Source organism: Taeniopygia guttata, chromosome 12 (genome assembly GCF_048771995.1).
Source record: "Taeniopygia guttata chromosome 12, bTaeGut7.mat, whole genome shotgun sequence".
Lineage (NCBI taxonomy): Eukaryota > Metazoa > Chordata > Aves > Passeriformes > Estrildidae > Taeniopygia > Taeniopygia guttata.
Window position 1 is genome coordinate 6,549,104 of NC_133037.1, and position 26,667 is coordinate 6,575,770.

At 47.3% G+C, this 26,667-nt stretch overlaps 1 protein-coding gene across 3 annotated transcripts in view; it reads left to right on the plus strand.

Moving 5' to 3' along the window:
- PRICKLE2 (prickle planar cell polarity protein 2) overlaps positions 1–26,667 on the plus strand; it is a 103,102-nt gene that overhangs the window by 45,765 nt on the left and 30,670 nt on the right. For 2 of the 3 annotated variants that reach the window (XM_030282814.4, XM_030282815.4), the window contains one exon: positions 25,020–25,203. In XM_030282814.4, the coding sequence (XP_030138674.4) occupies positions 25,020–25,203 (184 nt within the window). Of the gene's footprint in view, positions 1–14,073; positions 14,664–25,019; positions 25,204–26,667 lie in introns of those variants that run through there. The other variant, XM_030282816.4, reaches the window with a different exon arrangement.

The window sequence follows — 26,667 nt, forward strand, 5'->3', positions numbered from 1 at the left end:
GGGGGGTGGGGGTTTAACAGCATCCTCTATTTGCCTTTGTTTAGGCAGTGCAAATTATTTGTGTACTTTAGGATTCCTTCTCTCCTTGAGCAGATGTTTTGTCTGTGCAACTGGTGGAATAATTAGTGAGAGATGTGGCACTGGTGTGCAAACACCCCTTGGGGGTGGGTAGAAAAATCCCGGAGTCCATCCTGGAAGCAGCTGGCTGAGGAGCACAGTCAGCACAAGATGCCAGAAGCAAAATTCATATGGCCCAACGTATTTGACTTTATTTCTGCAGAGGGTTTGTTCTCCCCGCTGCCAAAAACAGGCAGAGGCTGCTTCTTAGGGCAGAAGACCCTGCTGCTGCTGCTTATTGTGATTTTCTCTCAACATGTGAATCATTCACTTGGGATTTTTATGGTGATGGCTGGGGATGATTAAATGTTCAGACTGTAGGAAATTACCAGGAGATTTGAGTGTTTTGCTCAGTGGCTTTGGCCCCAGTGGTGGTGTGACATGGGAAGCTCTCTCTGTGTGGATCAGGCTGACTGTAGATTTTGAAGTCTCAGGTTGCATGAGCATGTTTTAGCTCAGCTGCCATTTAAGTAATGGCAGCAACATGCTGCTTGCTCTAATGATCTTGATTTAAGTTATCGGTTATTTCCTTAATTAGCTACTTCATCTGCTTACACCTTAAATTACTCTATTTGTTCACCCGGAGAAGGGGGGAAAAGTTCTTTTTTTTTTTTCCCCTTTTAGAGGGTGGCAGTGGAAATGTGCCGGCATGTGGAGTTCTGACTCCAGGAGATGTTGGTACTTCTTGTGGGCTGACTCTCTTGGCAGCATGAATTTGAAATGAGATGTAGATGTACATTTAATCCTGGCATCTGTGTTATGCAGACAAACAAAATGAGTTGAAGTGATACTTTGAAAGCCCTTTTTGTGTGTATTAGCCGGACTGAGGCTGGGGTTATGTCTCAGGACCAGTTCTGAAGGGGATAAAACACCTTTTAATCGCCAGGGGTCTTTACATTTCCCATACATTAGCACATGTTGTTGAACGCCCACTGTCTCCACACAGCACTTTAAAATCAACCTCTCCAGCTGGCACCAGCTCCTCACCAGTATTCCCCACACACCATCCTCTGCTGCGCTTTTTCCTGAATCTCGAGGAGACTCAAATGTTTCTCTTTGGAGTCTCCTTGTGATACATGTGGCAGCAGCCTGTGCTTCAGACCAGTCTATTTGCTCCTGCTTTAGTACTGTTTATTACTTTAATGATATTCCCTTCATTAGCCTGAGCTTCACACTCTCCCTGGTGCAGAACTCGCTGAAACACATATTGTGTAATGAGCCTGTTTCCATATTTAAATCAGAGGGACAAGAGCTGGGACTCTCCCAGCTAAAATGGAACTAAATGCTTGCCCTTCAGTTACATTGAAGCATCTGTGCCAAAAAAGTATGTATTTGGGAGGAATTACCAAAACTTCTGATGTACACAAGCTTTAGACATTTGAGTCTTCTACATTTTTAGCCTTCTGGCATGAGTTTGGACTGTACAATTTTCCTCTGTCAGAGGAAACGTTTCCCATGTGAAAGGCTGAGCATTGCCCTGCAAAGCAAAACCACAGGGAGCAGCATAGACGTGTCTCCAGCACCAGCACTCACTCCAGCTGGGACCTGCTTGGATGGCAGTGCTGGAAATCCCACGTGTCACGTTTGGCAGCACACACAAACCCCCAACCCCGCTGCTGCCAACCCTGGCTGACTCTGGGCTCTCAGCATTACTCTTGTGGTCTTGGCTATCCCATGGCAATTGCAGCTTTTGGGTTGGTTTTTGAAATAGCTGAGGGTTGGTGGGAAGGAGTCAAATACAGGAATTCTAATGGTCCAGAAAACAATATCCTGATATTTCTATGTTGTGATTCCTAAATGAATGTCATGATGTTGTGCTAGCAGGCGTGGTGGATCCTGTGGTCAGCTGTGCTTTGGACAGCACAGTCACTGATTCAGCAATGCCTCTGGGTGATCCATGTTCCCTTACATGTCTGTCCTGGATTGCTTGCGTAACCTTGGACAAATCATGGACACCCTCCAAGCTGCAGGGGCGGGAGAACAGCAGAGTTCCCGTTGCAGCTGTTCAGGAGTTGGTGTCAGAGCAGAGCCAGCCCCAGAGTGGTACCCAGGGGTTTGTGTATCTGGAGGATACCTGCAGTGGACCCCCATTGTCACAAGGACCTCCAAATACAACGGAAAAAGACAGTAAAACCAAATAAGCTAGACTCAAGAAGAAAATATATCACAGGCTTGTCCCCTCTGCTTATCCTGGGAGGAAGTAGCTGAGAGGAAATATTTGCTCTTAACAGGGTTCGATTTCTCTTTGCATTCCTTGGAAATCTGTGTTTGGATTTTGCCCTGTTGGTGTTGGTTTATGCAGGGATGTTTCCAGCAGCTCGATTGTATGGGTAGAGTTCCAACTCTCGGTATTTTATGCAAAGATAAAAAAGAAGGAAAGATGGTACTGAGTAATGAGGTGGCTATTTAATCACAGCAGGACTTGCAGGAAAATAGCATTAAGTATTTATGGGACAGTATTCATTAACATTTTCACTCTGTTGGCAGTGGGCAGTTCAAGAAAGCTGCCGAGAGAAGTGGAATCTGTGTTGAGCAGCCACAGACCTGGAAAGGGCTGCAGCAGAGGAAAGGCATGAACGCTGGCTTTGTTACCAGATGTGTCCCTCGTAGCTGGCACTGCATTTGGAGCTGCAGCAGTAAGCAGGATTTCAGTAGTTTCAGTTGCCATTCTCAGAATGCTTGCGGTGAATATTTTAGGTCTGATTTTCCTGGCTGCCGTGTCTTACGAGAGTGCAAGTGGCTGACACCGAACCCCTGGTTCACAGGCAGGCAATTAGAGAGATAAGCCTAAGTGACTTCATGTGTCTCCTTTTTAGATTGCTCTGAGTTGATGTAAAGGGCTGGGATTAGCAGAGATTGAGTTCTCAGAGTGCTGGAAACCAGCTGTGGCCAGCATGAGCTGTAGGTACAGAGTTATGGAGTGAGTTTTCTGTGGGCATGAAATGATGCCAGGAAGATTAGAACTGATGATAAAATGGTATTAATGCTTGCTTCATTAACAGCATAGCAGGTATCAAATTACTCTGCTGCTCTAAGTCAAAAGTCTTTCTTATATTTGTTAAGTGAAGCTGTTTAAATGGTTGAAATACAATTACTTGCTGGCCAAAGCATCCTCAGATACAGGATCACAGCAAAGTGTGCTATATTTCCCACAGTGTTAATAGAAGGTCTGAAGCACTAGCAGCCTGATGATTTAAATTTTCCTTTGAGATGACACGGGGTCTTGTGTTAGATTTTAGGATGCCTTGTTCTGGACCAGTACTGTGAGCCCAAGACTGGCCTCAGGCTCGTGTCAAGAGCTGTAGTGGTTGCACAGGTCTGCCAGATTTGGGATTAGAGGCCGAAGGTCCCTGTCCAGCCACAGCAAGTGACATGCCCCGATCAGGCTATGCCCACAGGCACCTCCCCTGGTGGAGAGAAAGTTCCTTTTAGGATTACTGTCATCAGGAAACAGCTTTGTCCTATCTTTTAACAAGTGTAAAAGGGACATACAGAGAGAAAATTACCTCCTTTACCTGAATGCCTGTTGGATAAAATAAATGTTAATCTTGACTAATTAGCAAATGAATTCAATGTGGATGTCTCTGTGATCCATTTATGTACTTGAAACCCCCATTGATTTCCACTAGAGCCATTCAACAGAGCAGCAAGTGAAAGGTCTGACTGTAGCTCTTGGCTTCCTGATACCTTTCCCCTGTCCTTTGTATGAGAAAGGAGATCCTGATGGCAGTCAGGACAGTGGTGTGGTTTGTGCCAGGCATGCAGCACCCAGAGCTCTCACTGGGCCTCAGCCTCTGTTTTGTCCTGTTTTTCACTGTGCATGAAACGATGCCTTGTGGCACCCCACGTAGATGGCTTTGATTAATTTGCCTCTGACTTTTCACTGCCTAACTGGACATTCAGAGGACATTCAGCAAACCTCCTGGTTGCAGTTATTCCTGAACTCTCCTGCCCAGCCTAGGCTTCTTCCTTTCATGAGGGGGTATATTTACTCAACATAAACGTTTTCTGCTCTCTGAGATTGTCCTTATTTGTTGTCTTAATACTCTCATTTTCTTAAGCACTGCAGGACAGTCCCTTGCTTGAAGAGCTTACAGCTCACACCTCCAAACATCTTCACAGCAGATAGTTTCTGAGTGTCTTAACACCCACTAAAAATCATTGGGAACTGAATCCTTAACTACTGCCAAAATATGCAGATACCCTGAGGATCTGACTGCTTCCCCTGACCACCTCCATTAGACCAAGGGATAGCAGAAAGGAGGTGAGATGAGCATTCCCTCCTGGAGCTTGAGCACCAGAAATTACTCAGAATTAGTCTGAATCTAAGCCATGGCATATTTTTGTAATTTAGGTCCTGTAGCTTGCTACATCAGCAGATTTGCAACCTTTGTGCTGACTGTGGATGTTGCTCCAGCCCCTAAAACTGGTGGAAGAACACAGTTTTTTCTGTGCTATGCGCTCACTGCCAACTTTGTTGTGCATCAGGGAATTTAGCTTAAAGATGCGTCAGGGAAGGACATTAGACCATTAGTCAAGGATGGTTATATATGCCCACCAAAAATTGTATTTGTCATGTTTTGACATTTTGTGTAGAACAGCTTGTCTCTGAGGGTTCAGGCACTTCAGAAAGTTGAGTATGGCAGGTTTGTCTCAGCACAGAGGAAGCAATGTTTTGGTCAAAGTCACAGGCAAAATCATAGTTGACATCAAAACTAAACCCAATTTCATGTCCCTTCTGTAAGCACACAGTGCTGCTCACTCAGGTGGAGGTGGAGAGGCTAGAAAAGCACATATGTGCTCTGCTCTGTGTCCTGTGCGGAGTGAAAACTATCAAAGTCAGAACTTTTTTCACAGCAGAGACGTTCAGAGCTCAGCAAGTGTCAAAATCCTTGGCCGTGGTTTGTGCCGGTGCGTGCAGCAGCCGCTCGGGGAGGGCAAGGCAGCTGCTGGGCTGCAATTGCTGCTTATTACACTAATTACAATCGCCTCGCTGGTATCTCAGCTCCCCTTCTCCCTCCCCCATCTGTCGGGCTGGCCATCCATGGTTGCTCATCTCTTTGAGGTGCATTTGAAGTGCTTATTACCCCAGAGACCCCGATGGTGCTCCCGCTCCGCTTCTCCGTGCTGACACAAGGGAATGATCGCAGTTTGTACCGAGAAGGGATTTTGGGGGACCAGCTGTTTGCCTTGAATTAAGGCCATGGAAAGGGGAGGTGTTGCCCTTACTCTGCAATTCCACATTTCTGGAAGTCACAGCCAGGTGTGCCACCCTGGTCTGGAGCATGCTGGCTTGTATGGGATGGACAGAACAGGACTTTCTTCCCACTTCTTTTTTTCTTTTGCCCTGTATCAGTGCAACCAGGCTAATTACTGGTCAGAGCAATCCCCTCCAGTCAGGGCACGCTACAGGAAGGTTCCCAGCTTTAACCCATCCATGCTGTTCCAGAAATAGCCTCAGATCTCTGCTGCAGGAGCCTGGCTAACCCTGCCTTCAGTCAGCTGCTGAGCTGACCCCAGACTGCTGTTGTTTTATTGCAAGGAGACACTGTAAGTTAAACACTCAGCAGAAAGAAAGCCCCACTCCTTGGATGCCAACCTGTTTTTTATTTCCCTGGGGAGGGGTTACACTTTGTCACAAGGTGCTGGCTTTGCAGAGCAGCCCAAAGAAGCTGGCTGAGCCACAAAACAATGGGACTCACAAAGCCTCCAGCAGCAATAGTTGCTTCTAAAAGGCTGATGTATTTAATCTGCTTGTGTTTAGCGAACATCCTTGTTTTGCCCTTTGAAGATAATGCTGCGTGTTTGACACAGCTTGGTAGGAGAAAAAAGAGGAAGAAATGGCCTGTATTTTCATCACATTTAATGACCAGTGGCTGGTGGGAGCCATAGCATTCAATAGTGCTGGTGTCCCCTGTTAATTGCCAGCAGTTGTGTCTCTCCACCCCTCCTGGTGCTTGAGCTGTGGGCAGGATGCCCTCGTGGGCTTGTGTAAGCCCCACAGCTGAGGCTCAGGCTGGTGGGAGGCCAGCAGCAGCCTGGCAGGATAATGTGGTGTCTCTGCAAGCTATGCCTCAGTGTGGCTATGATGGAAACAACAGCATCTTACAGGATGGATTTGAACCTTCTCTAGGACTGTTTCCAGGTGTGTGGGTCTGGGTCTGGCACAGTGAGAAGGGATGCTCCTGTGACATTGGAACCATCCAGGGGAGTGGGGACACTGTGGGACCCTGTGGAGGAGGGAGCCAGTGTAGGAATCAGTGGCCATATTTCTGGCCAGCCCTCTCCTGATCCGGTCTTAATCCCTCCCTGGAAGTGCTGATTCCCACTGATCCCCCTTTCCCAGAGCAGACTGTATTGTTGCATTTCCCTATAGATGATGATAAGATAAAAGCCTGGCCGTGTTCTACAAGAAGAGAAGCAGGTTTAGGGGATGACAAGCTGCTGCAGGAGGAAGGGATGCAGGTTCCCAGCTGCTGCCAGGCCGCCTTTGATGAGGGCTGTGATTGATGCTGTGTTTGGAGCAGGCAGTGACGCGCTGACCTTTCCCTGACGGGATGAGCAGCTCTAATGATCTTGATGGAGCTGGCGATTTGTGTATTGGGTTTGATGTACAAGGCTTGACATGGCATGGAGAGATGGGACTGGAGTATGACTGACAGCCCATTCCCATTAAGGATGGTGAGGCACAGGCTGTTCTCTAGTGATTCCTTTCAGAGAGAATGCTTTGACGAATTATATTGTAGCAGAGAAGTTTTGCTGTTAAATACCATCCATTTAATAGCTTCAAAGCAGTTAAAAACAGATGAGAATGAAGTAACTTGCAGGCCAGAAGGCTTATCACTAAAAAGGCTGTCCAAATTACACACTTAATTAATATTTAGTGAATTATTTTTGCTCTGACTTTAATGTTGAGTCCTGAGGCAGATAAAACAATGCAGTGGCTTGCATCTGGGATTCTCGTTTTCGTAATTCAGCTGTATAAAATTTCAAACCCTGGACTTCTTGCAGGCAACATTAAAAGCTTTTAATTTCCATCAGTTGAGCTGTGTATAAATCACACCCTGGTTGGCACATCTCGTGGGTGCTTGTGGCAAGAGTAATGAATTTCATGGTTTGTTATGAGCTACTAAATCCAACAGAAACACAGAAAGCCTGTTGTAATCTCAGCATATCGTTCAAGGAAGCAATTTATTCATAAGTATGAACAAATGTCAACCCACGATAACAAGTTGTTATTACTAATTAAAACAAAGGGAAGAATAGCAAACATCTCCTGTCATGTGTGTGCAGTTGCCAGGCTGTCTGGAGGACACTGGAGCCCCATCCAGCTTCAACCAGTGGGACAGCCAGGCTGGGAACCTTGCCATTGCCTAAAACAGGACAACCCTCTGTGCATTCCAGGAGGGGCATGATCCTAAGTGGGCTGGGGCTAGGAAACCACCCAAGCTTAAAGAGAGATTCCACTTTCCAGAATTTTACTGTTTTCTATGTTTTGGGGTTTTTTTTCCTAAATGAAAGTTGGAGTTTAGGGTGTACTGAAACAGCACATGCCAGTCCATCTGCTGGCACTAGCTGGTTTTGTATCATCCAGGGCCACTTCCTCTAAGCTGTGAAAGAAAAACCCATTTGGGAAAAAAACCTTTTTCCCACTGCTGTGTTGGGAGGTAAGGAGCCAGATGCATTCCTGACCATGTCTGATCTCCCTGTGCTTGCAGATATACTGGGAAATTTAAGACTTTAATATTGCAGAAATTAAAAAATTTAAGGAAATTTAAGAATTAAGGAAATTTAAGACTTGAAGACTTCTTGTTCATGATCCAATGTGCATGATTCCCTCTCTGACATCATATGAGAGAATTGGCTGGATCCAAGAATGTGCTGAATTTGCTACCTCCCTGTGCATTTAACACAGTTTGGGTGCAAGCAGCAAACAGGTCTTTTCTCTTGGGTGGCTCTGTGTCTCCTGGGTGGGAGTTGAAGCGTGGCCATCTCAGACCTTTGCTGGTGTCAGGGGACAGAGGTTTGTGCAGCCCTGCAGGACCTGACTGGGAGCAGGGGCTCCTGTGGTGCCAGCCAAAGTGAGGGAAGCACTGAAATCCTGCTGGCAGCCAGAGAAGATGTGCACAGCCTGGCTTAAGGAAGTAAAAACCAGCTTGTGTCACTATCCAGGACTGGCCTGGCTCAAGACTGGCCTCTGAGAATGGAGGTGGTCAATTCCCCTGGTCCTGGGGAATGCACAGCTTTGGTGGTGGGGCCAGGCAGTGCATGAATAGTGCAGAGGAGAGCTCAGTGACTTAAGGCAAGAAATCCTCAGTACATAACCACTGACCCGAAACACCCTGTTAGACAGGTTTGAAGCCAAAAAATAAAATAAAAATCATCTGATGTGACAGCGACCCTGACAGTGTCAGGCAGTGAGAAGGGTGGCAGCGAGGGCGTCCTGAGCTGCTGCCAAGGCACATGTCAATGCAGACTTGCAGGATTAGTTGGTTATCCTGAAAATATATCTTCTGTTTTGTGTAAATGGAAAATTAATTACTGATCAAAGGTTTAGATCTTTGGACAACATACCACCAGATAAGCTGAAGATTTATGCATTTCCTTTGTAACATATTTTCAGTGAACACTTTATTGTTTGTGGAAAGGACCCAAGAAAAAGATATAATTACAAAAATAACTGTGTTGAGTTTATTTAGTTTAAATTACGATAGACTGGTTTAATGAGGCTTTTGTAGACATCATTAAAGGACACAATTAAAGTCTTCAGATGAGAAGCCTATCAGGCTAGCAAAGGGGAGAAAACCACAGGAGCATCTGGATTCTTCACATTCAGTTACAAATTTGATTTCAACATATAAAAGTAAAAAACATATTAGTGCCAAGCTGAAGCTGGAGGCTATGAAAGCCTTATTGTGTTAAGCTCTCTAAAGCTTCTTACATTAAGGTGATTAAAAAAAAAAAGAGAGAAAGGAAGAGATAGTGACTGATGAAACACTGTTGTTGGTGTGCTCTGTGTGTCACACCAGGGCGTGCAGGGGTAGGGATGCTCGCTGGGTGAGGGTGCTTTTGGGGTGCCTTGCCATGGAGGGGACTGGGGTACCAGGCAGTGATGCTCAGTGCAGTGCTCAAATGCAGGAATTATCAACAGTGTGCTGATCATCCCTGCATTTGTGTGGTTCAGTGCTGCCAGAGGACATGGGCAGCACAGCCCGAGCTCATGGCCACACCTCACTGTCCAGCTCTGGCTGTGCACCAAAGGGTGCCAGCCAGGGTCAGGCCTGTCTCACTGGGTGAGTTGGTAGGAAACACAGAAAATTGTCTCCAGAATCAGCTGCAGTGTGTATGGGCTGTACCTCCCCTTCTGCATCAGCTACTGCTGGGCTCAATGGTGTTTTAAAAACTAAATTCCTCCTTGCAGACTGACAACACAAATCCTTACCCATGGCTCTGCCAAAAATGAGTGGAAGGCAGCAGTGGTGACAGCCGGAGGACTGGGTCTGTTGTGGTTGGTCTCAGGCAGCAGCCACGTGAAGGTACAAATGGCAACTCTGAGGAAAAGTGGAGGAGGCCAAGTTTGGGGATTAATGGTCTGCGTCTGATGTTGGTCTCCCTGCCCCTCTGTGTGTCTCATTTTTCTTTGTGATAAGGCATCCCTGCTTCTAGCACTGAGAGCCGTGAGGAAGCATTTGCTGCCTTGCTCAAAAAGAATAAAGAAAAAACAAAGCTCATGTGCATTTGAAGTCCTGACCTGTATTTCATGACTCAGATTCTTCAAGGAGCTTTCCCCATAACTTGGGCACATGCCTGTATGTCTACTGAAGAGCCAGGTATTTGGCTGAGCACAGTGGGGCTGTACCATGCCACATAGGGTCATTTCCCTTCCCTGTCACTAACAGCTTTTTGCAGTCATCTTGCCTTTCCCATCCAGTGTTTGCAAAGCTGTGCCCTGGCCTTGTGCCCAGGGACCACACTGGGCTCATCCTATGCTGCACTGGGCTGGGGGCACTGGCTCTGCCAGTGGGGATTGCTCTGCAAATTACAGGGCGAGTGTGGGAACAGTGCAGAAAAAACCCACTGCAGTGTCCAATTCTGCATTTCTGTGGTCAGAAAGAGCGATGGGAAAGTAATCTATTGCTATGCCTGTGGCTGTGAGCCAGGATGGGCTCAGTGGTGGTGGTGGTGGTGGGGACCTGCAACCCAGTCCAGGACAGGCTGGTTGTGTGTGACATACAAGAGACAGTTGTGTCCCTATGGACAGCATTTTGGGGTGGCAGAGTCTGAATCCTCTTGTGATATCCCAAGGTAGCAGTGCTGTGCAGTGCCCTGGTATGCTGCAGCAGAGGATGCTCACTAAATAATTCAGAAAGGCCACTTGATCTGACATTCATCAGGTTAGTAGCCCAGTGACCTTGAGGACACCAGTCTGCTGTTGCTGCATGTGGCTCTGCTGTGCAGCACATTGTCATCAGGAGAGTCAACACTGTCACGTGGAACTCTATTGATTGACAGACAATCAATGCATCAAGATGATAAAACACAGCATTTATGAAACATGGGCTCTTTCAATGATTTGTTAAATTAGCCATAGGTCTGAGTCTGTGCAAATGGCAGAAAGTTTAGAGCTGACTAGGTTTGGCTCCTTGTCATTAAAACTAGCAACAAAGGGAAGAAAGATGGTGCTACATTTACAAGCAGAGCTGTCTGTCTCACACCCCTGCATTGAAGCAGGGGCTTCCTGCTCTTGATCTTTATTTTAGTTGCTTTTTACTTGTGGTCGTTTGCTTCATTGCCGGCAGTTGTCAGCATCCATCCCTGTAATGGTGCAAGTCCTTCACCTAACCTTTGATAATGTGCCCGACCAGCTCAGTATTCTCCTTGCTACCTAATGAAACACCCATTTCACCTGCATAATGTGCAGAATCCGTCAAGAAATCTTGTGTGCCTTCTGGAGTTATTCCAACACATGACCTTTTCACAATCCTCACAGTGGGTAACGATAATATGGAGCAATTGCCAGCAAACCGGCAGCTTTCAAAGCAGGAAGGCTCATTTCCATTTCCCTGAGACAGTTGTGTGTCCAAACGTTACACAGCTTCTGATCTGATTTCTTGTCTCAGAAGAGGCTGTTCGTTGGATTTTGTGAATATTAAGATTTGCAAGTATTGGAACAAGAGGTCTGTCAGGAGCAATGACAGTCAGAGACTCTGGAGACACAAAGCTCTTCTGCTCACATCTAGCCCTGCAGCTGAAGTGTTACAGACATTGGTCTTTTACTAATCTTTTACTTTAGTTTGTCATTCTCACACCCATTTTATCTTTGTGGATGAACTTAGACTGAAAAGTTTGTAGTGCCTGGATTGATCCCTTTGTGCAGATGATCAGACGGCCAAGACAGCCAAGCAGAACTCACCTTTAGGGTGGCTGGTTGCGTGGGGATGACACTGCCACGTGCCCTGGGGTGGGATCATGTCAGGCTGGTGCAGGGGGATTGAAGCTGCTGTAGATGGTGGCACAGAGGGTGGGTGTTGTACAAGAAGTGTGGGGTTGGACACTCATGCCTTGCCAACCTTTCCCAAGGGTGAGGCCGGCTGATGGAGACCCTTGGAGCACAAACAGAAAAGTGCAGGTAAAGGGCCTTTCCTCCTTGTAAGTTAATGTTGGTAAAGTCAAGCATTATTATTTGTTTTGGGTGAAAATGAGTGCTTACAGGACGTGCCCTGTGGAGTAGGACGTGTTCCTTGTGCCGTTTGTAGCCCCGAGTCACTGCTGTGTTCTTTTAGGGATTTGTTTCCAAGGAACACACGTCATTTCTGCTCAACATTATCATTTTATAAGCAGGCTTCTTTATTTGCTTCTGCCCAATTCAGTTTTGTCTCATTCCCTTTGTGTTGTAATTAACATGTTCTGAGTGTAAGAGGAAAAGTAAATCATCTTGGGGCCATGGCACATTAACCACAGAGAGGCAAGATTGACAGCCTGCCTGCAGGGCTGATTCAGGCTGGAAGGGGCAAAATGGGCCAGTTTAGGAAGCTGAAGGATTAGGGAAGATTTTTCCTACAAGTTCTATTGCTCTTTGTAGTTGGAGGAGTTGAAGGAGACCATCCTCAGCACTTCAGCCATCTCTAGCAGAAGCTCTGTGAAAGGAAGGTCTGACGTGGCTGGATGCACTAAGAGTCAGTGCTCAACTCTTGAACTTGCTGCTCAGACTTCATAGAAGTGAAAAAAAGGAAGAGAGTTCAGATCACTGCACATTCTTGGTTTGTCCCACTTGGCCGAGTAAGTTGGGGAGGCTCTTAGAGCTGGGCTGGTTTGTCCCAGCTGCAGATCTCATCCTTGAGATTTTGAGTGTAATTCCATGTAATTAAACCTAATTTATGAGCCTTAATAATAACAATTTAAGGCATTTGAGGCTGCAGAAAGACTCACAGCTGTAGTTTCTGCATCCTTCTGTGTTCTGTAAACATAGCTAATATTGCCAAAATCAAGGGCTCTGAAATCTGGAGTTAGGCATCAAAAGTCAGGAGCATGCAACAGAATGTTAAGGAAACTTCCCAGTGGGACCACTCAGGAAACTCTCTGGCAGTCACAGTCCCCAGGCCAGAGATTTTGACTTCTGGAACTGAAGTCCCTTCATGGTGGCAGGCTCAGCCTAGAGCCCCACTTGGCTTCCCCACACACCCCACTCACAGCCAGACCAGGTTTCCTCACCGATTCAGCCACAAGTTTCCCATAGCAGTCTCAGATGTCCTGTTCCATAAAGCCATTTATTCCTGGATCAGCAACAAAGACGTACCCCAAGCTGGTGCCTCTGAGAACCCTCCAAAAAAGGAACTCCTGGGCTTTTATCCTCTGCCAGTCTACCCAGCTGCAAGTCCAGCCCTTCCCCGCAGTCATCTTCCAGGTCCTGCTCTCCTTTTCCTGTCCATCCACCTCACTAGCATCACTGGTCTTCAACGCCTTTGTTATCCAAAAGGTCAGCGATTCCCAGTTCCTGCAGTGTCTCTCAATGTCCATTTTCCTGGCAGCATCCCCCATCTTCATGTCCTTTGTTATCCCAAAGGTTGGTAGTTCATGGCCTCTTGTCTCGGGGTCCCACCCAGAGTTTAAAGTGCATTTCAGTCTGCATCTCAATCTGCAGTTTGCCAGCCCAGCTACCTGGACCAGGTGAATTCCTCAACAAGAAGCACTATGTGTTGGGAAAGTTTTATTTCTTTTCTGTGGGTTTGGTTTTTTTTTTTTTTTTGAGTCCACAGAAAGGAGTTTTTTTAATTTCACGCACTTTTTGCAAATGCTAAAAACTGAGAAGTATGTTGTCCTCCAGACGACTCGAATGATTCATTTGTGACCACCGAATTCCCAAACAACGAACTTAAAGAGCAGCAGAAGAGATTTGGCAGCGTAGCTCCTTCTCTGGTTTTCTTTTCCAAGGGTAAGGAAGCACAGGGGGAAGAGGCTTAGCATCCCCGTTGAGGTGGTGTATTCCTGGGGCTCGCAGTACTCACCTGAGACACAGATAAAAAGGTGCGAATCGTTCATCTGTCGTGGCCATGTGAGAGAAAATGTATTAAATATGCAGTGACCAAAATGCCCCGCTAATAACTTGTATTCCCCAGAATATTTAGCCCTGCTGGTCACAGACATGCTGCGTCTGAAAGCCAGTAGGGAATCAAACTAGTGTAGAAGATAATTGAGAAGGCATTGAAAGCCAGGAGAAAAACGATCTGTTGCTCTGAGCCAGCGGATCATTGCGTTAATAGCCCGCGTACCTAAGAAGCGGTACCTGAAGTTTGACAGCGAGTTGAGGTTCGGTCAGCGTCAAATAAGAAGGGAAGGATAATTAGTATCTTCACACCATTCTATTTAGGCTGCTGGTGCGCAGCCAACTCTTTGAAACACGCAAGCGAACGAGGAGGATTTTTTTTTTTTTTTTCCCCATGGCCCGAGCAGCCTACGGGATTTATTGATTTCGGAGAGCGGGCTGATTTCCATGTAAATCCAGGGGCGGGTGGCCGGCCCGGGTGGGATGCGGTGACTTTGGCTTGCTGACATCATTGCTCATTAACATGCAGCAGAGGAGAGCAATGCAACAGCAGAGCCCCGCGCCGCTCCCGCGCCGGCAATTATCCTCCGCGGGCTGCATCGCTCCTCGTTAGTGCCCTGCAAATTGGACATCCTCTCGCCGCCTCCCAGGGTCACTCAGGGAAAGGCAGGCTGGAGGGGGGAGCTGCTGGATCCCTTCGCATTGGGAGCAGAGAGGGAGGGACCCTCCGGAGCCGGGTTTCAAAGCGAGGCAATTGACGCGCAAGCTGCAGACGCGGGGCAGGAAAGGCACGTTTTTCCAGGGCGGCTTTCCTTGGGGAACGCGCCTTGGTGCTGTGTGCCTGCTCGGAAAGGCTTGCACAGAGCCCCGAGCCGGGAGCGAGGGATGCTCTATGGCACTGCGGTGCTCCGGCTGCTCCTGCCAGCAGCCCGCAGGCTCCGGGCACAGCTAGGACAGCTCCGGGCATCCTTCCCTCCTGCGCGCCCATCGCCAGTGGGAACAGGTAAGGAACTGCCTTTGGCCAGCGGCTTCAGATTTGTCGTGGGTTTTTAGAAGGGGTAGAGAGTAGAAGGGAGGACGAGGAGGAGGAATAAGGAGCGTTCTATGGATGCACGCAGTGCTAACTTTGCTCAGTGTGCTGCTGGTGGTGAGCTGCGAGGGACTGCGCTGTTTTTCCAGCCTTTGCTGGTCTCTGTGTTTATGGATGTAAAAGGTTAATTGTTAAATTGTATTTTGCAGCCGCAGGACGTCAGGGTGAAATGCTGATGCTATTGTAATGGAGGTCTCGTTTTAAAAATAATCAGGAAGGCTCAGCTGGCTCTAATAGGAGTTAAAAAATCTTCATCTCTCCGTGTTAATTGTATTGCTGTGGTAAATGCAGCCCCTCGAAGCCTCGGTTCTCTGTACATTTTCTTCATGCAGACTGCATGGAGGCTGGGGCTGTGAATGAGGACGTTGCCGTTCAGATGTTTATTTTGGTGGTTTTACCTTCCTGAGAATAGGAAGTTTTAAAGTAATAATCTTTCTAAGCCCTTGTTGTTCATGCCAGAATGGCAAACTATAAACCAACCCAGAACTGCAACCTGGGGGTTATGTTTTTCAGTGCAATCTTTTCAAGTCCAATTTCCTTTCTTTTCCTGCCCCTTGAAGGAACATTTTAAGCAGATGTGACACAGACATGACCTGTGACCGTGGAAAGATTTTAATCCAGTTATTCTTTGTTTTCTAGTCATGATTCCTTGGCCGTGCTAAACAGTGATTGAATCTTTTTGAGCAGTTGAGGATTAGCGCTGGACAGAATAATGCCAAAATAATTATTTGCACCAGATGCAGTGTCATCCTTTCAGTTTTAGCTCTCTTATCTTGTAACTTATCTGACTTACTTTCATTCCGCGATTATTTTGCCTGCTGTGGGAGCACTTATGTGTCTCACATCACTGCATTGTGTTTATAAGGGTGCCTGTGATAAAGATTTGTAAAGTAAGACTGTCTGCAGCTAACAAGATTATGTTTTGCTTCGTATTTTAATCTTCTCCCGTTGTGTGTTTTCTGCCAGCCAGACTCGGTTTAGCAGAATGACCCAGCCTTGCGCATTTGCTGTTGGCAGCCTGGCTCAGGCTCAGCCAGCACGGGCACGGATCAGGCTGGCAGTGTTTGCTTTCACAAGCGGGTCAGTATTGCCAGCCTCAGGGGATGCCGTGTGAGCCTTAACTTCTGGAATAATGACAATTTTCAGCCTCGCTCATCCTGCTTCTGAGCGCTTTGCCCATCAGCCAGGTTTTTTTCCTTTAGGATGTATGGCCTGCGAGATGCTTGGATTGCAGGATGTTTACTGGCTCCCGTGGTTTCTGCTTGTCATGCTGCAAATACAAGTGAAGGCCCTTAAAACAGCATTTACAGCCCTGGGGCAGGTCGGTGGGAACTCACTTAGCTTAGCTAGTCTGGAGTGATGGCTTGGAGCCTGGAATGGGATGGGGGAAAGAGTGGGGCAGGAAGATAAATATTGCCTATGGAGAACCCAGAGTTATTAAAACTTAAGAAAACAGTGAAGATCTGCATGCAGAACAGAGATGGGTTTCTCAGTGGACAGCTGGGTTTGGATCCAGAACCCCAGGCTTGGAATTTCCATCTTCAGTTAAGAACAAAGCAGAAAGGACCTCCTGTGATACAGCTCTGCATCTTGTTAGGCTGAAAAGCCACCCAATGCCATAATTAAAATCTGACAAGATAACCCTCAGGGTAGGGCAGGGCTTTGTCACACAGACCCACACTGGCTCTTAGATGGGGAGCCCAGAGGGAGAGTTCCCCAGGGCCCAGCTGTGCCTGCTCCTCCACTGCCTCCCCTGTCCATCCCCATCAGCCAGAGGCCCCTTTGGTCTCTGGGATCCGTGGGGTTGGGGTGTTCACAGCCCCTGCATCTGCCTGCCCTGTACCTTCTGCCATTTATAATCGTGCACTTGGCTTCACATTGTTTGTCCATCAGCTTCAGGGTTATTACTGCTGCTGCTGAGCCTGTTCTTCTCTTCAACTTGTAAACTAGTGGTTTGCATTTCTTCTCCATGACGGGGGAAAAATATGTGGTTATTACTATTTCTGTATGCTAAGAGTTGGACGTTTAAGAGGGAAAAAAACAACCCTAATATAAATATGCTGAGAGTAGCGGTAAGCCTGTGAGCTGGCAGACTGCCTCCATCATCTTGGATGTGAGGGAGCAGCCTGTTGGATGCCTTTTCTCCTGGTAGCATGGCTGGGCAACAGGCTGGGGCTCACTGCAGCTTCTTTTACCTCTCCTCTCTCTCTCCGCTTTGCTTGATCTGCAGCTCACATGGGTATAGCACTTTGCCCACTTCTGTCTAACCTCTATTATGAAAAAAAAAATTATTGAATCTTTTTCAAAATATCCTGAGATATCCAAGTTGAGGGTTCTTCTGAGAGCTGCTGAGTTATTATTATCCTTTAATTTAACCATCTCATCTTTATGCATCAGAATTTTCACAGTTTGTGTCAGGGGTTGTGGCTCATGGGAGCAGCCTGGCACTGTGGCTCAGGTCAGGAGGGTGTTTCAACACCCTGCTGCTCTTACCCAGCTCACAAGGAGAAACTGGAGCCCAGGCAGGGACCTGTGTTCACTGCAGAGCACTGGGGTACCCCTGGGCTCTCCAAAATAGCCTGTGATGCGCCCCAGATCCCCCACTGTGGTTTAGCCACGGACTGGAAAGATTGGTCGTGTTTTCATTCTCATCCTGGGGTGTTGCTGGAAAGTCTGGCCACAGCTTTGGTCTGTGGTTCTGTGATTCCTTGTTTGCCTAAGAGGGCACCAGGCAGATCAGATGAGGAATTTGGGGGTTTGTGCATTGTGTTGTGTTTTGTTCTCATTTCTGGGTCTGCCTCTGGTGTGCTGGTGGTTGTTCTCTGCCGTGTGGTGCCTCAGACCACAGCAGGACTGGGAGCAGCCTGGAGGCTGCCCCAGGCTGTGCCTCAGGGAAGCGGTGGCTTGGGGACAGGGCAGTGGAACCCACGGGCAGGTGTTCTACCTGCTTGTGAAAGGGATGGTCCTGATTCAGGATGGAAGCAGAACAAATGGAAAATCCTCAAAGGCTGCTTTTGCTCATATTTGGCTGCAACTGGCAGTGCTGGGGATAGTTCTTTTTTTATTCTTCTTTTTCTTAATTAAGCAAGAATAGCTGTTGCACTGGCAAAGGATGAGTTTTAAAATTAAAATTAGTCTCCAGCCTGAGGCCAAGCATGGACAAATCAGCTAGAGAGAAGAATTTTTCCAGGAGTGGAAATGGGCTTTGTCATAAAAGCTTCAATGCCATCCTGGATGCCTTCACAACTGCTGCTGTGGGCACTGCAGGGGTCAAGGGAGAACTACAAATAAAACAATACTGTAAAGAAGGTTGACTTGCCTTGAACAAATTGAGGGGGAAGACAAAAACATGGATGGGGAAGATGGAGAAGAGTCTGATTTGCAACTCCTCCATCCTCTTAGTGTTTCCACACCTAATGTGGACCTTCATGCAAATGGGTGGCTACACATGATTTTCCTGTGGCCTTTGGGATCTGAGGGACTTGTATCTGAAGGATGCAACCACTTTGGTTGCTGGATTATTTCTCTCTTCCTCCGTTTCCTGGCATTAGTGTTCTGCCAACTCTGTTGCTACCACCTGATGTTGATCTGTCAAGCCAGCTGTTCCCACAACATGTTGTGTCAAGTGAATGTTGGCATCCCTTGACTGTCCTTGCAGGCCACCAAGGGCACCTTGTCCTCAAACTTTGAATTCCTGCTATTATAGGTACCCATGTCTAATTCACCTCCTCCACCTGCACCACTGTGGGCAGGTAAAACCTTTTGCTAAGCTTCCTTTTCAGCCCAGGTAACACAGTCTGCAGCTCATTCCCACTGATAGGTTAGGGGTTTTTTCAGCTGCAGTGACTGGAAGTTGCAGAAAAGTTCTGTCTGGAGAGATACCCCTTTGTCACTGAGATCCATGGGCCTGGAGGCCCTGGGCAGCAGCTGAATGGGGGCTGCTGGGGCCATTTGGTTCAAAAGACGGTGTTAGAGAAGTTGGGGAAAGAGGCAGAACTTCAGCCTGAACTGTCTGTTTTGAACACAAAAGCTTGGGGCTCCTCTGATGTTTAGGAAGTCCAGGGGGAAGCCACAGCTGGGTGCTGTTTGTGGTTTCTCCATGCCTCAGTTTCCCTGTGCTGGAGAAAAACTGCTGGGCTCTCCCCATGGCAGTCAAGAGTTGTTAATTTTTCCATTTAAGTAAATATTTGTGCTGCCTGTGGGGTCTGGAGAAACATGTCTGTATAGCTGGAGCTCACTTGGGATAGGAAGATGCCTCATTAACTCTCAATTGAGGGAAGGAGATAACAGGTAGGGATTTTAAGACACCCTTGTTAAGAGACTCAGAGGTCATAGGAGCTGCCCCAAATCCTGAACCTCCTCTCCCTTTTCCAAGAGGTCTTGGGGTTTTGTGGTTTACTGACTGGCAGCTGACCCAAAAGCCTTATTGCAGTCAGAATGATGGCACGATGCTGGAAAGGGATCAGGCTGCCACATATGCCTTAAGCCAAGTGAGAAGGGAATTGTCCATCTGCATTTACACACCCCATCTGAGCAGGGCAGACAATTGCTTTTTGAGGAATTCCAAAGCTTGCATGTTAATGTGTACACAAATGCATGCAAATCCTGTATTAGGGAGCACAGCAGAGGTGTCGCATGGCCGTGCACGGCCATGGCATTCCGGCTCCTCGCTTTGTCTGGAGAGGGAGCTGCTCCCTGATACAGCCCATTTATTTCCATCCCAGAAGAAACAAGTGAGAAGCAGAGATAAGGACTTGCTGGTGGGTGATAAGGGCTGTTTACTGAGTTGCTTCTTTGTCTGAGAGGAATTTTAACATTTCTGCCACAATTTTAAACTCTGCCTTCGTTCCTGCTGTTGCTGGGAGCCATTGGGCACTGCCCTTTCTCAGAATATCTGTGGATCCCAGCCTGGGCAGGCTTTGCCTTGGTGCTCTTTGCTGTTGTTATGTTCTGCATGCCCACCCACTGAACAGGAAGAGAAGAGCCCTGTGGCTAGGAGCTTTTCCTGCAGGCAGGGGTGTGCTGCCTTCAGCATCTTAGGGAGTCCCATCCCAAAAGCCAGACACGCAGGCTGTTCCCTGGGAGAGGCCAGCTTACCTGGCTCCTTTTCTGGAGCTACATAATATTGGCAAGGACCCTCTTTGTCTTGGTGACAGACTGCCCTCCATCTCTCTTCCCTGATTTTCAGCTCTGCTCATGCTTTCCCCAGTTGGGAGTCTGCTGGTTTTTCACAGAAGGGAGACCTCATCTCTCTTCAGAAAGCTGGGGTCACACTCGCAGCCCTCTCAAGAGCCCCTAGCACAGCACTAGCGTTTTCAGCATGGTTTAGCTTTTTGTTGGTGCCATTGCTGAGATGAAAGGGCTGCAGGAGGCTTCAGAGATGGCAGAGGCTGTGCTTTGCTATCAGGGTAGTACAACAAGGGACTACCTCGTCCCAGAGACCTTCGCAGGTCAGTTGGCTTCATGTCAAGATCCACGTAGGTGGACCAAAGCTGGGAGTGTACTTCAGCATCCCAAGCAAGGGGTACTTTGACGCCACGGTCTCTGCTTGGTATGTTGGGCTCCTGTTTGCTTCAGATTTCCTTTGTTTGCCTTTCTCATCTGTAGGTAGAAAAGGGCTGGTGCAGGGTGGTGGATCTATTTGCACCTTCCACCTGCACCAGTATGTGGGTAAAGATGTGACTGGGAATGGACTTATAGTCTCCTCTGAGGAGAGGACTTGCCCACTGTGCCAGGAGCACCACGTAAAAGCAGCCAATGCAAAATAAAACACATCCATCTTGTAACTTCGCTGGCCTTGAGGAGAAGAAATTTTTCAGTCTGTTTCTAAGACGTTGCTGCTTTGTACCATGTGAAGTCAATTCAAGGCAGGCTCCTTTCCAGCTAAATCTGACACCAGGAAATGTTCTTTTTCTCCCCATTTGCTTCCCGCCGTCCTGGCCCCAGTACAGGACAGCTCTGTGTGCAGCTCTGTGCGGTGCAGCCCTGCCGATGCTCCCCAGCCCGTGCCTCCTGCAGCAGCCTGGCTGCCGGCTGGCTCCCGCTCGCCTTTCCTCCCTGTCCTCAAGCTGCAGCTGCTTAAAAGCTCCTTTATTCACCATCCGTGCTCAAGGCAGTCATGCTGTCAGCCATCCTGGCTTCCTTGTTTCCACCCCAGTGCTGGTGATATCTCTGAGCCACCGGGGCAGATTCTTCCCTGAGACAAGCCCGCAGACCTGGGATGGGAGCAAGATGGAAAGGCTCATGAATGAAGACGGGATTTCCAGACAGTGATTGGTGTTAATTTATTCTTGCTAAAAAAAAACCTGCCTGCACTCTTCTCAAGTCATGCAAGGCTGCACAGGCAGCAGAGGCTGTTGTTGCTGAGGCTTTGGTGGTGGTGAGGTGTCGGAATCTGTGGGTATTGGTGATTCCGAGATTGTAGAAAGTCTCTGTCTTTCTGCCCCGTTGCCAAAGAAGAAGCCATAATTCATCTGTGCTGTTTTCAAGGTTGTTTATTCTGTTTATCTCTAACATGTTCTGCTGCCCTGCCGCAGCTCTGTCCTGCAGGGCAGCGTGTGGGGCTCTGCCCCTCAGTGGGATATTACAAACATTAAATACCAGAAACTACCTGTGCTGGATTTACAATAATGTGCCAATATCTGTCACCTACGTTGAACAGTGTGTCCCCAGCCTGAACCAACAGAAAAATGCCAACACTACAGTGAAACATGGAGGGCATGAAGAAGGAAAAAAAGGACAAGACACACCCAATTTCCTCCATCTTGTCATCTTTGGACCCCTCATCTAGAATCCTAAAATTTTACTTATGCACCCGTGCCACACTTAATTATTACTTATATCAAACACTCAGAGCTTGTAATTCATCCTGTAAGATTGAAAACTCCTCTCCATGGACAGAGATCACAGACAGTGTCTCTGGGGCTCTGTCCAGGGGGGTTCCTGACCCCTGCCAGGGTCCCAGAGCTGCCAGGGCAGCCAGAGGGAAGCTCTGGATTGCCACAGTGAGGCTTGGCCAGAGCCAAGCTGATGTGTTTGCCTTTGGCGGAGGTGCCACCCCAGGTGGGCCGCACGTCCAGGTGTGTGACACACGGATGTGCTGAGCATCTGCAGGCTCTGCTGCACTTCCCGTGGCAGGGGCTAAGGAGCTGCTGCTGGCAGGAGCTGCCAGCCATGGCCCTGCTCCTCTCCAACAGCCACCAGCGTGCCACTGTGGCACCCACATTGTCACTGTGGTCACCGCAGGCACGGGCAAGCGCTGACACGTGCGTTGTCTCGCTTTGTGCTGCTCTGCTCTGAGTGCGGCAGGGGAAAATGGTTTTTTTTTCAATTTCATCTCACATTTGAAATGTACATTCTGATATTAAATTTTTGCTATGGGGAATTATTTTTAATTATAGTGAGCTGGAAGATGATAAAATAAAGTTGAGTAAGTGAGACCTATGTGAAGAAGTCATGGAAACCTGATCATAGAAGTGAAAGACACTCCTAGGACACTGGGTATTGTTCCCATGAAACAGCATATCCTAATGTAAAGAAAATTGTAATTAAAGCTGTTAATCATCTGCTTTTAATGAGGGGGAAAAAGCTGAATATCTCAGAGACAAGATCTTGAATTTTGTACAGTTTGCCCAGGGATGTGGCAGAAACACCACACCTAGAGATGGTCAAGTTTTAATGGTGCAAAATTGTCCTGGTTTGAAGGCATCACTACTGAGTAGATAGGCAACCTGTGTTGTTTTCATCCTTTGCTTTTCTGACCAGGGAAGCCACTGACCAGCAGTACTCACTTGGCTGAGATGGGGCAGGAGGGAGGGTGGGGTAAAACAGCTTAGTGACACAGTCCTCAGGCTGCTGGCTGTACTGGTGTGAACTGGGGGGTGGGAGTGATCTCTGGGATCTAACTGATTATACTTCTCACCTATTTAGTCTTTGACTACTACTATTACTACTATTGACTGTTACTACAAGTCCTGATTTATTTCATTTATTGAAAGACAAGATGTCTGATGCTCTCCTGCCATGTCCCATCTCCTGAAGGGGATGTATCTGGAGTGGGAAGGAGGAAGCCTGTGGGCTGGCTTTTCCCCCATCATAATGCTCATGCTCCCTCTGGACTGTTGGGTTTGTCCCCCTTTGAAGCGCATGATCAATATCCCAAAAGTCAAAATTCAGTTAAGTTCCTGAACTCTCTTAGAATAACTAACTCTAGTGCCAAATCTGGGGCTCAGTGAATTATTCTTAAATTATTGCTTCCTATTAAGCTGCTTTTAATCATATCGTGAAATGAGATGCAAACAGCAATGGTACCAGTGACTTTGCTGAGGCAGAGTACCCATTCCACACCTTTCCACGGTAGCTGATTAATTAAAATATTCACATGAAATTGTACCTTGATTATTTTTTAAGGAAACAGCCAGAGGTGATGCCGAGACTCCCCGACTGGACGCAAACCAGACGCTGGAGTGTGTGGGGGTTGTTGTGTGGTTTAGATCTGATGAAAGGCAGGAAATGGGAAAATCTGGCAAATCTCCCCGGCTTGACTTAACGGAGCCTCTTGACTTTTGCTAGAGTGCGTTTTTTGTGCTGTCATGGCCAAATGGAAATTTAAACTTGACGCTGGATCCGAGCACTGCTATGCTTAGCTGGCTTGTACACAGCAGTGAAAGAGAAGGAAAGGTGTTTAAAAATTCCAACCTCCAGGTTTAACTGTTGCTTCCCTCTAAATTTCTTTGCTTTACTGCAGAGCACATAAACCTGCAATAGCAACTGTACATTTTCCCTTGATTTTGTGTGGTACTTTCTTAGTTCTGAGATGTCTCCCTTCTGCTACCCAAGTGAAACCTTATCTCATTCCTCAGAAATCAGTGGTGCTTCATTAGTGCAAATTAATTCAGAATCCTGTGTGGTTGCTCTAAAATAGATACCATTGACCCAGCCTGTGGAAAAGCATTGAGTTTTCAGAAATAGAAGCCAATTTATCAGCATTCCCTTTAACCTCTTTTTCTTTGTCAGGAGATGTTTTCAGCCAGGTTTGTCCTTCACTGTTACTGTGGTGAAGGGGTGTGATGATTAGAGGGATGAAACACCTGTCCTGTGAGGAAAGGCTGAGACAGTTGGGATTGTTCAGCCTGGAGAAGAGAAGGCTCTTTGGTGACCCTATCAGCCTTTCAGTACCTGGAGGAGCCTGCAGGATTGCTGGAGAAGGACTTTTTACAAGAGCATATAGTGTTTAGGACAAGGGGGAATGGATTTAAACTGAGACAGAATAAGTTTAGATTGGATATTAGGAAGGCATTCTTTACTGTGAGAGGGATGAGACCCTGGCACAGATTGCCTGGAGAACTTGCAGATGTCCCATCCCTTGAAGTGTTCAAGGCCAGGCTGGATGGAGCTCTAAGCAACCCGGTCTAGTGGAAGTTGTCCCTGCCCATGGCAGGGGCTGTTGGAACTGAATGACCCTTAAGGTTTCTTTCAACCCAAACCATTCTATGAGCCTGTACTGTCCTGGCAGCCCTGCAGAAAAAAGTTCAGGTTCAAGCCTGTGAAGAAAATCTGTCACAGGCCAAAAGCTGGAGGAACAGCCCCTTTAAAGAAGCGTTCAGAACAACAGATACTTGCAGTGAATTAAGCTAATGGCTGTTGGATTGCAGCCTCTGTGGGCTGTTCTTTCAGTTCTGTGCTTTCCTCCCAGTGCTGCTGAGCTGTGGCATGTGCCACTGAGCCAGGTGGTTAAGATTCCATTGCAGAGTGAGTGTGGGTTTTGTAGCCTCCCTTAATTTAATTTAGCTTTATATGTTCAGATTATAATCAATTTTTATGCTACTTTAATAAGCAAATTTATGCTGTTAGCATGCTAAAGAGATTTGTCATTCACAGCTTCCCAGTCAATCCACCATTTCCCATTTTAGCAAAGTGCTCAGTGGTCCTAAATTTGGTAATGGCTCTGCAGTTCTGGCTGGTAAGTCAACCCTCACCAGGCATGGCCTGTGCTGGCCCCTGGAAATACTCTTCATGGTGCAGTAAAGGGACAAGCAATTGCATATCCCCAAACTTTGGGCAGTCTGACTCAGATGGATTGCCAAGTGTTACAGCAAATACGGACTTTCATTTCCCCCTCATAAGAGAGCCAAATACTGTGTTAGAAAATGCCTGAGCATAAGAAAGTGTTGAGTTTAGTCTCTGCAGGCCAACGACTGGCAGGAATCACTTTCTCATTTAAAGCACTGCTCACTGTGGCATCTCTTTTTCTCTCTCCTCACCTTGCAGGAAGATTTGCCTTCACTGTAAGTGCTCCCAGGAAGAGCACATTGTAACAGTTATGCCTCTGGAGATGGAGAAGACAGTCACGAAGCTCATGTTTGACTTCCAGAGGAATTCAACTTCTGACGACGACTCAGGCTGTGCTTTGGAGGAGTATGCCTGGGTCCCACCTGGCCTGAAGCCTGAGCAGGTAATGATAACACCACCCAGCTACCAGAAAATAGTTGGTTTTGCACGTTCTTTGGAAATAGTTTACCAGATTTTTCTTCTAGGGGTGCGAGCACTTGTTGCGTGTGGGTGGGTCTGGGTGCACTAGAGAGACTTTGCAGGGTCTGAATGCTCAAATGGAACAAAACAGACACGTGATCCTTGCAGGACCTGTGGTTTTCTGTGTCTGTGGATGTAATTGGTAATTGAGAGAGGGGAAACAAAATACCTCCAGGATGGGATTTCTTGTGGTTGTGCAAGGGAAAAGACATATCTAATGTTTCACTGGGAAAGAAGCGATGGGACTCAAGTGTTCCCTAGGGGCTCAGTAGTTGTGTTCTGCCCTCCTGGACTGCTCTTCTCTGTGTTAAGTCCAGGGCAGACAGTCAAAGCTGGTAGAAAACTCTGAAAAATGGGCCAAAAGCTTTGTGGTTTGGGTTTTCCAAGCATGATGTTTATGCCGTGCTGGAAGGAATAGCTTAAATAAAGCTCAAGTTTCTTGGTGCTGGATTGGTGGGATGGATTAGACCTCAGTGTGCTCTGTGGAGCGTGCATTGATTCTGCTCCCTCCAGTTTACATGATTCCTTGATTTTTACACTGGTCCTTTATATGTTCAGGTCAGAAATTCATTTGCGGTGGAGATGGCAAAATGGACTTAGCCGTGATAATTGCAGTATGATATGATATGGCAATAGTTTTAAACTATGTAATGAAGCTGGAAGGGGGTGGAAAGCTTTCATTCTTACTGCCGTAGTTTCTGTCCTTAAGTACTGTGTTTTCCTGTGCTTTTATTCAGACAGGCTTAGGAATTTCCTGAAATATTTTGGCACCACCCGTAGGCTGTAAATATTATCTGTCTGATTAGAGAAAATCCAGTTGTTTGGTGGCTTGTTTCTTTTTTTTTCCTTGTCTTTATAAGCCTTGCTCAGTGCTCACTTGAAACTCCATAGCACCATGTGTTTCATTTGGTGCCATCCAACCGTGCAAATCAGGCAGCAGCCTTGTTTTCTGTTGCCTTCCTTATGTCAGAGGCTCTCTTTCTGCCTCACAGGAGGTACAAGATGTGGTGTGTGGAGAAATGCAGATGGTTCTGAAGTGGCTCTGCTGGTCCTTCATGCTGTGGCAACATGAACTGCTTGGTTTTGGGGGGTCCCCTTGGAGGACCATACCCAAGCTGGTGCCACCTGTTCTCGTTGCTGGTTTCTGGCCAGGCATGTCAGCAGCTTCTGGAGCTCAAGCTGGCCCATGTTCCTGTAGCTTTCAGTGGAAATACAGGTATTTAGTGACAGGTGGCACTTGACCAGGTAGACATGGTCTCTAATGAGTACATCATGGCATGGGCAGTGATTGAAACCCACTTTCAGCATGGTGGTGACATATTCCAGGAGACCCGTGTGCTTCTTTGATCCCTTAGGTGCTCTTTAAGTGTGGCATCAGGGGGTTGGG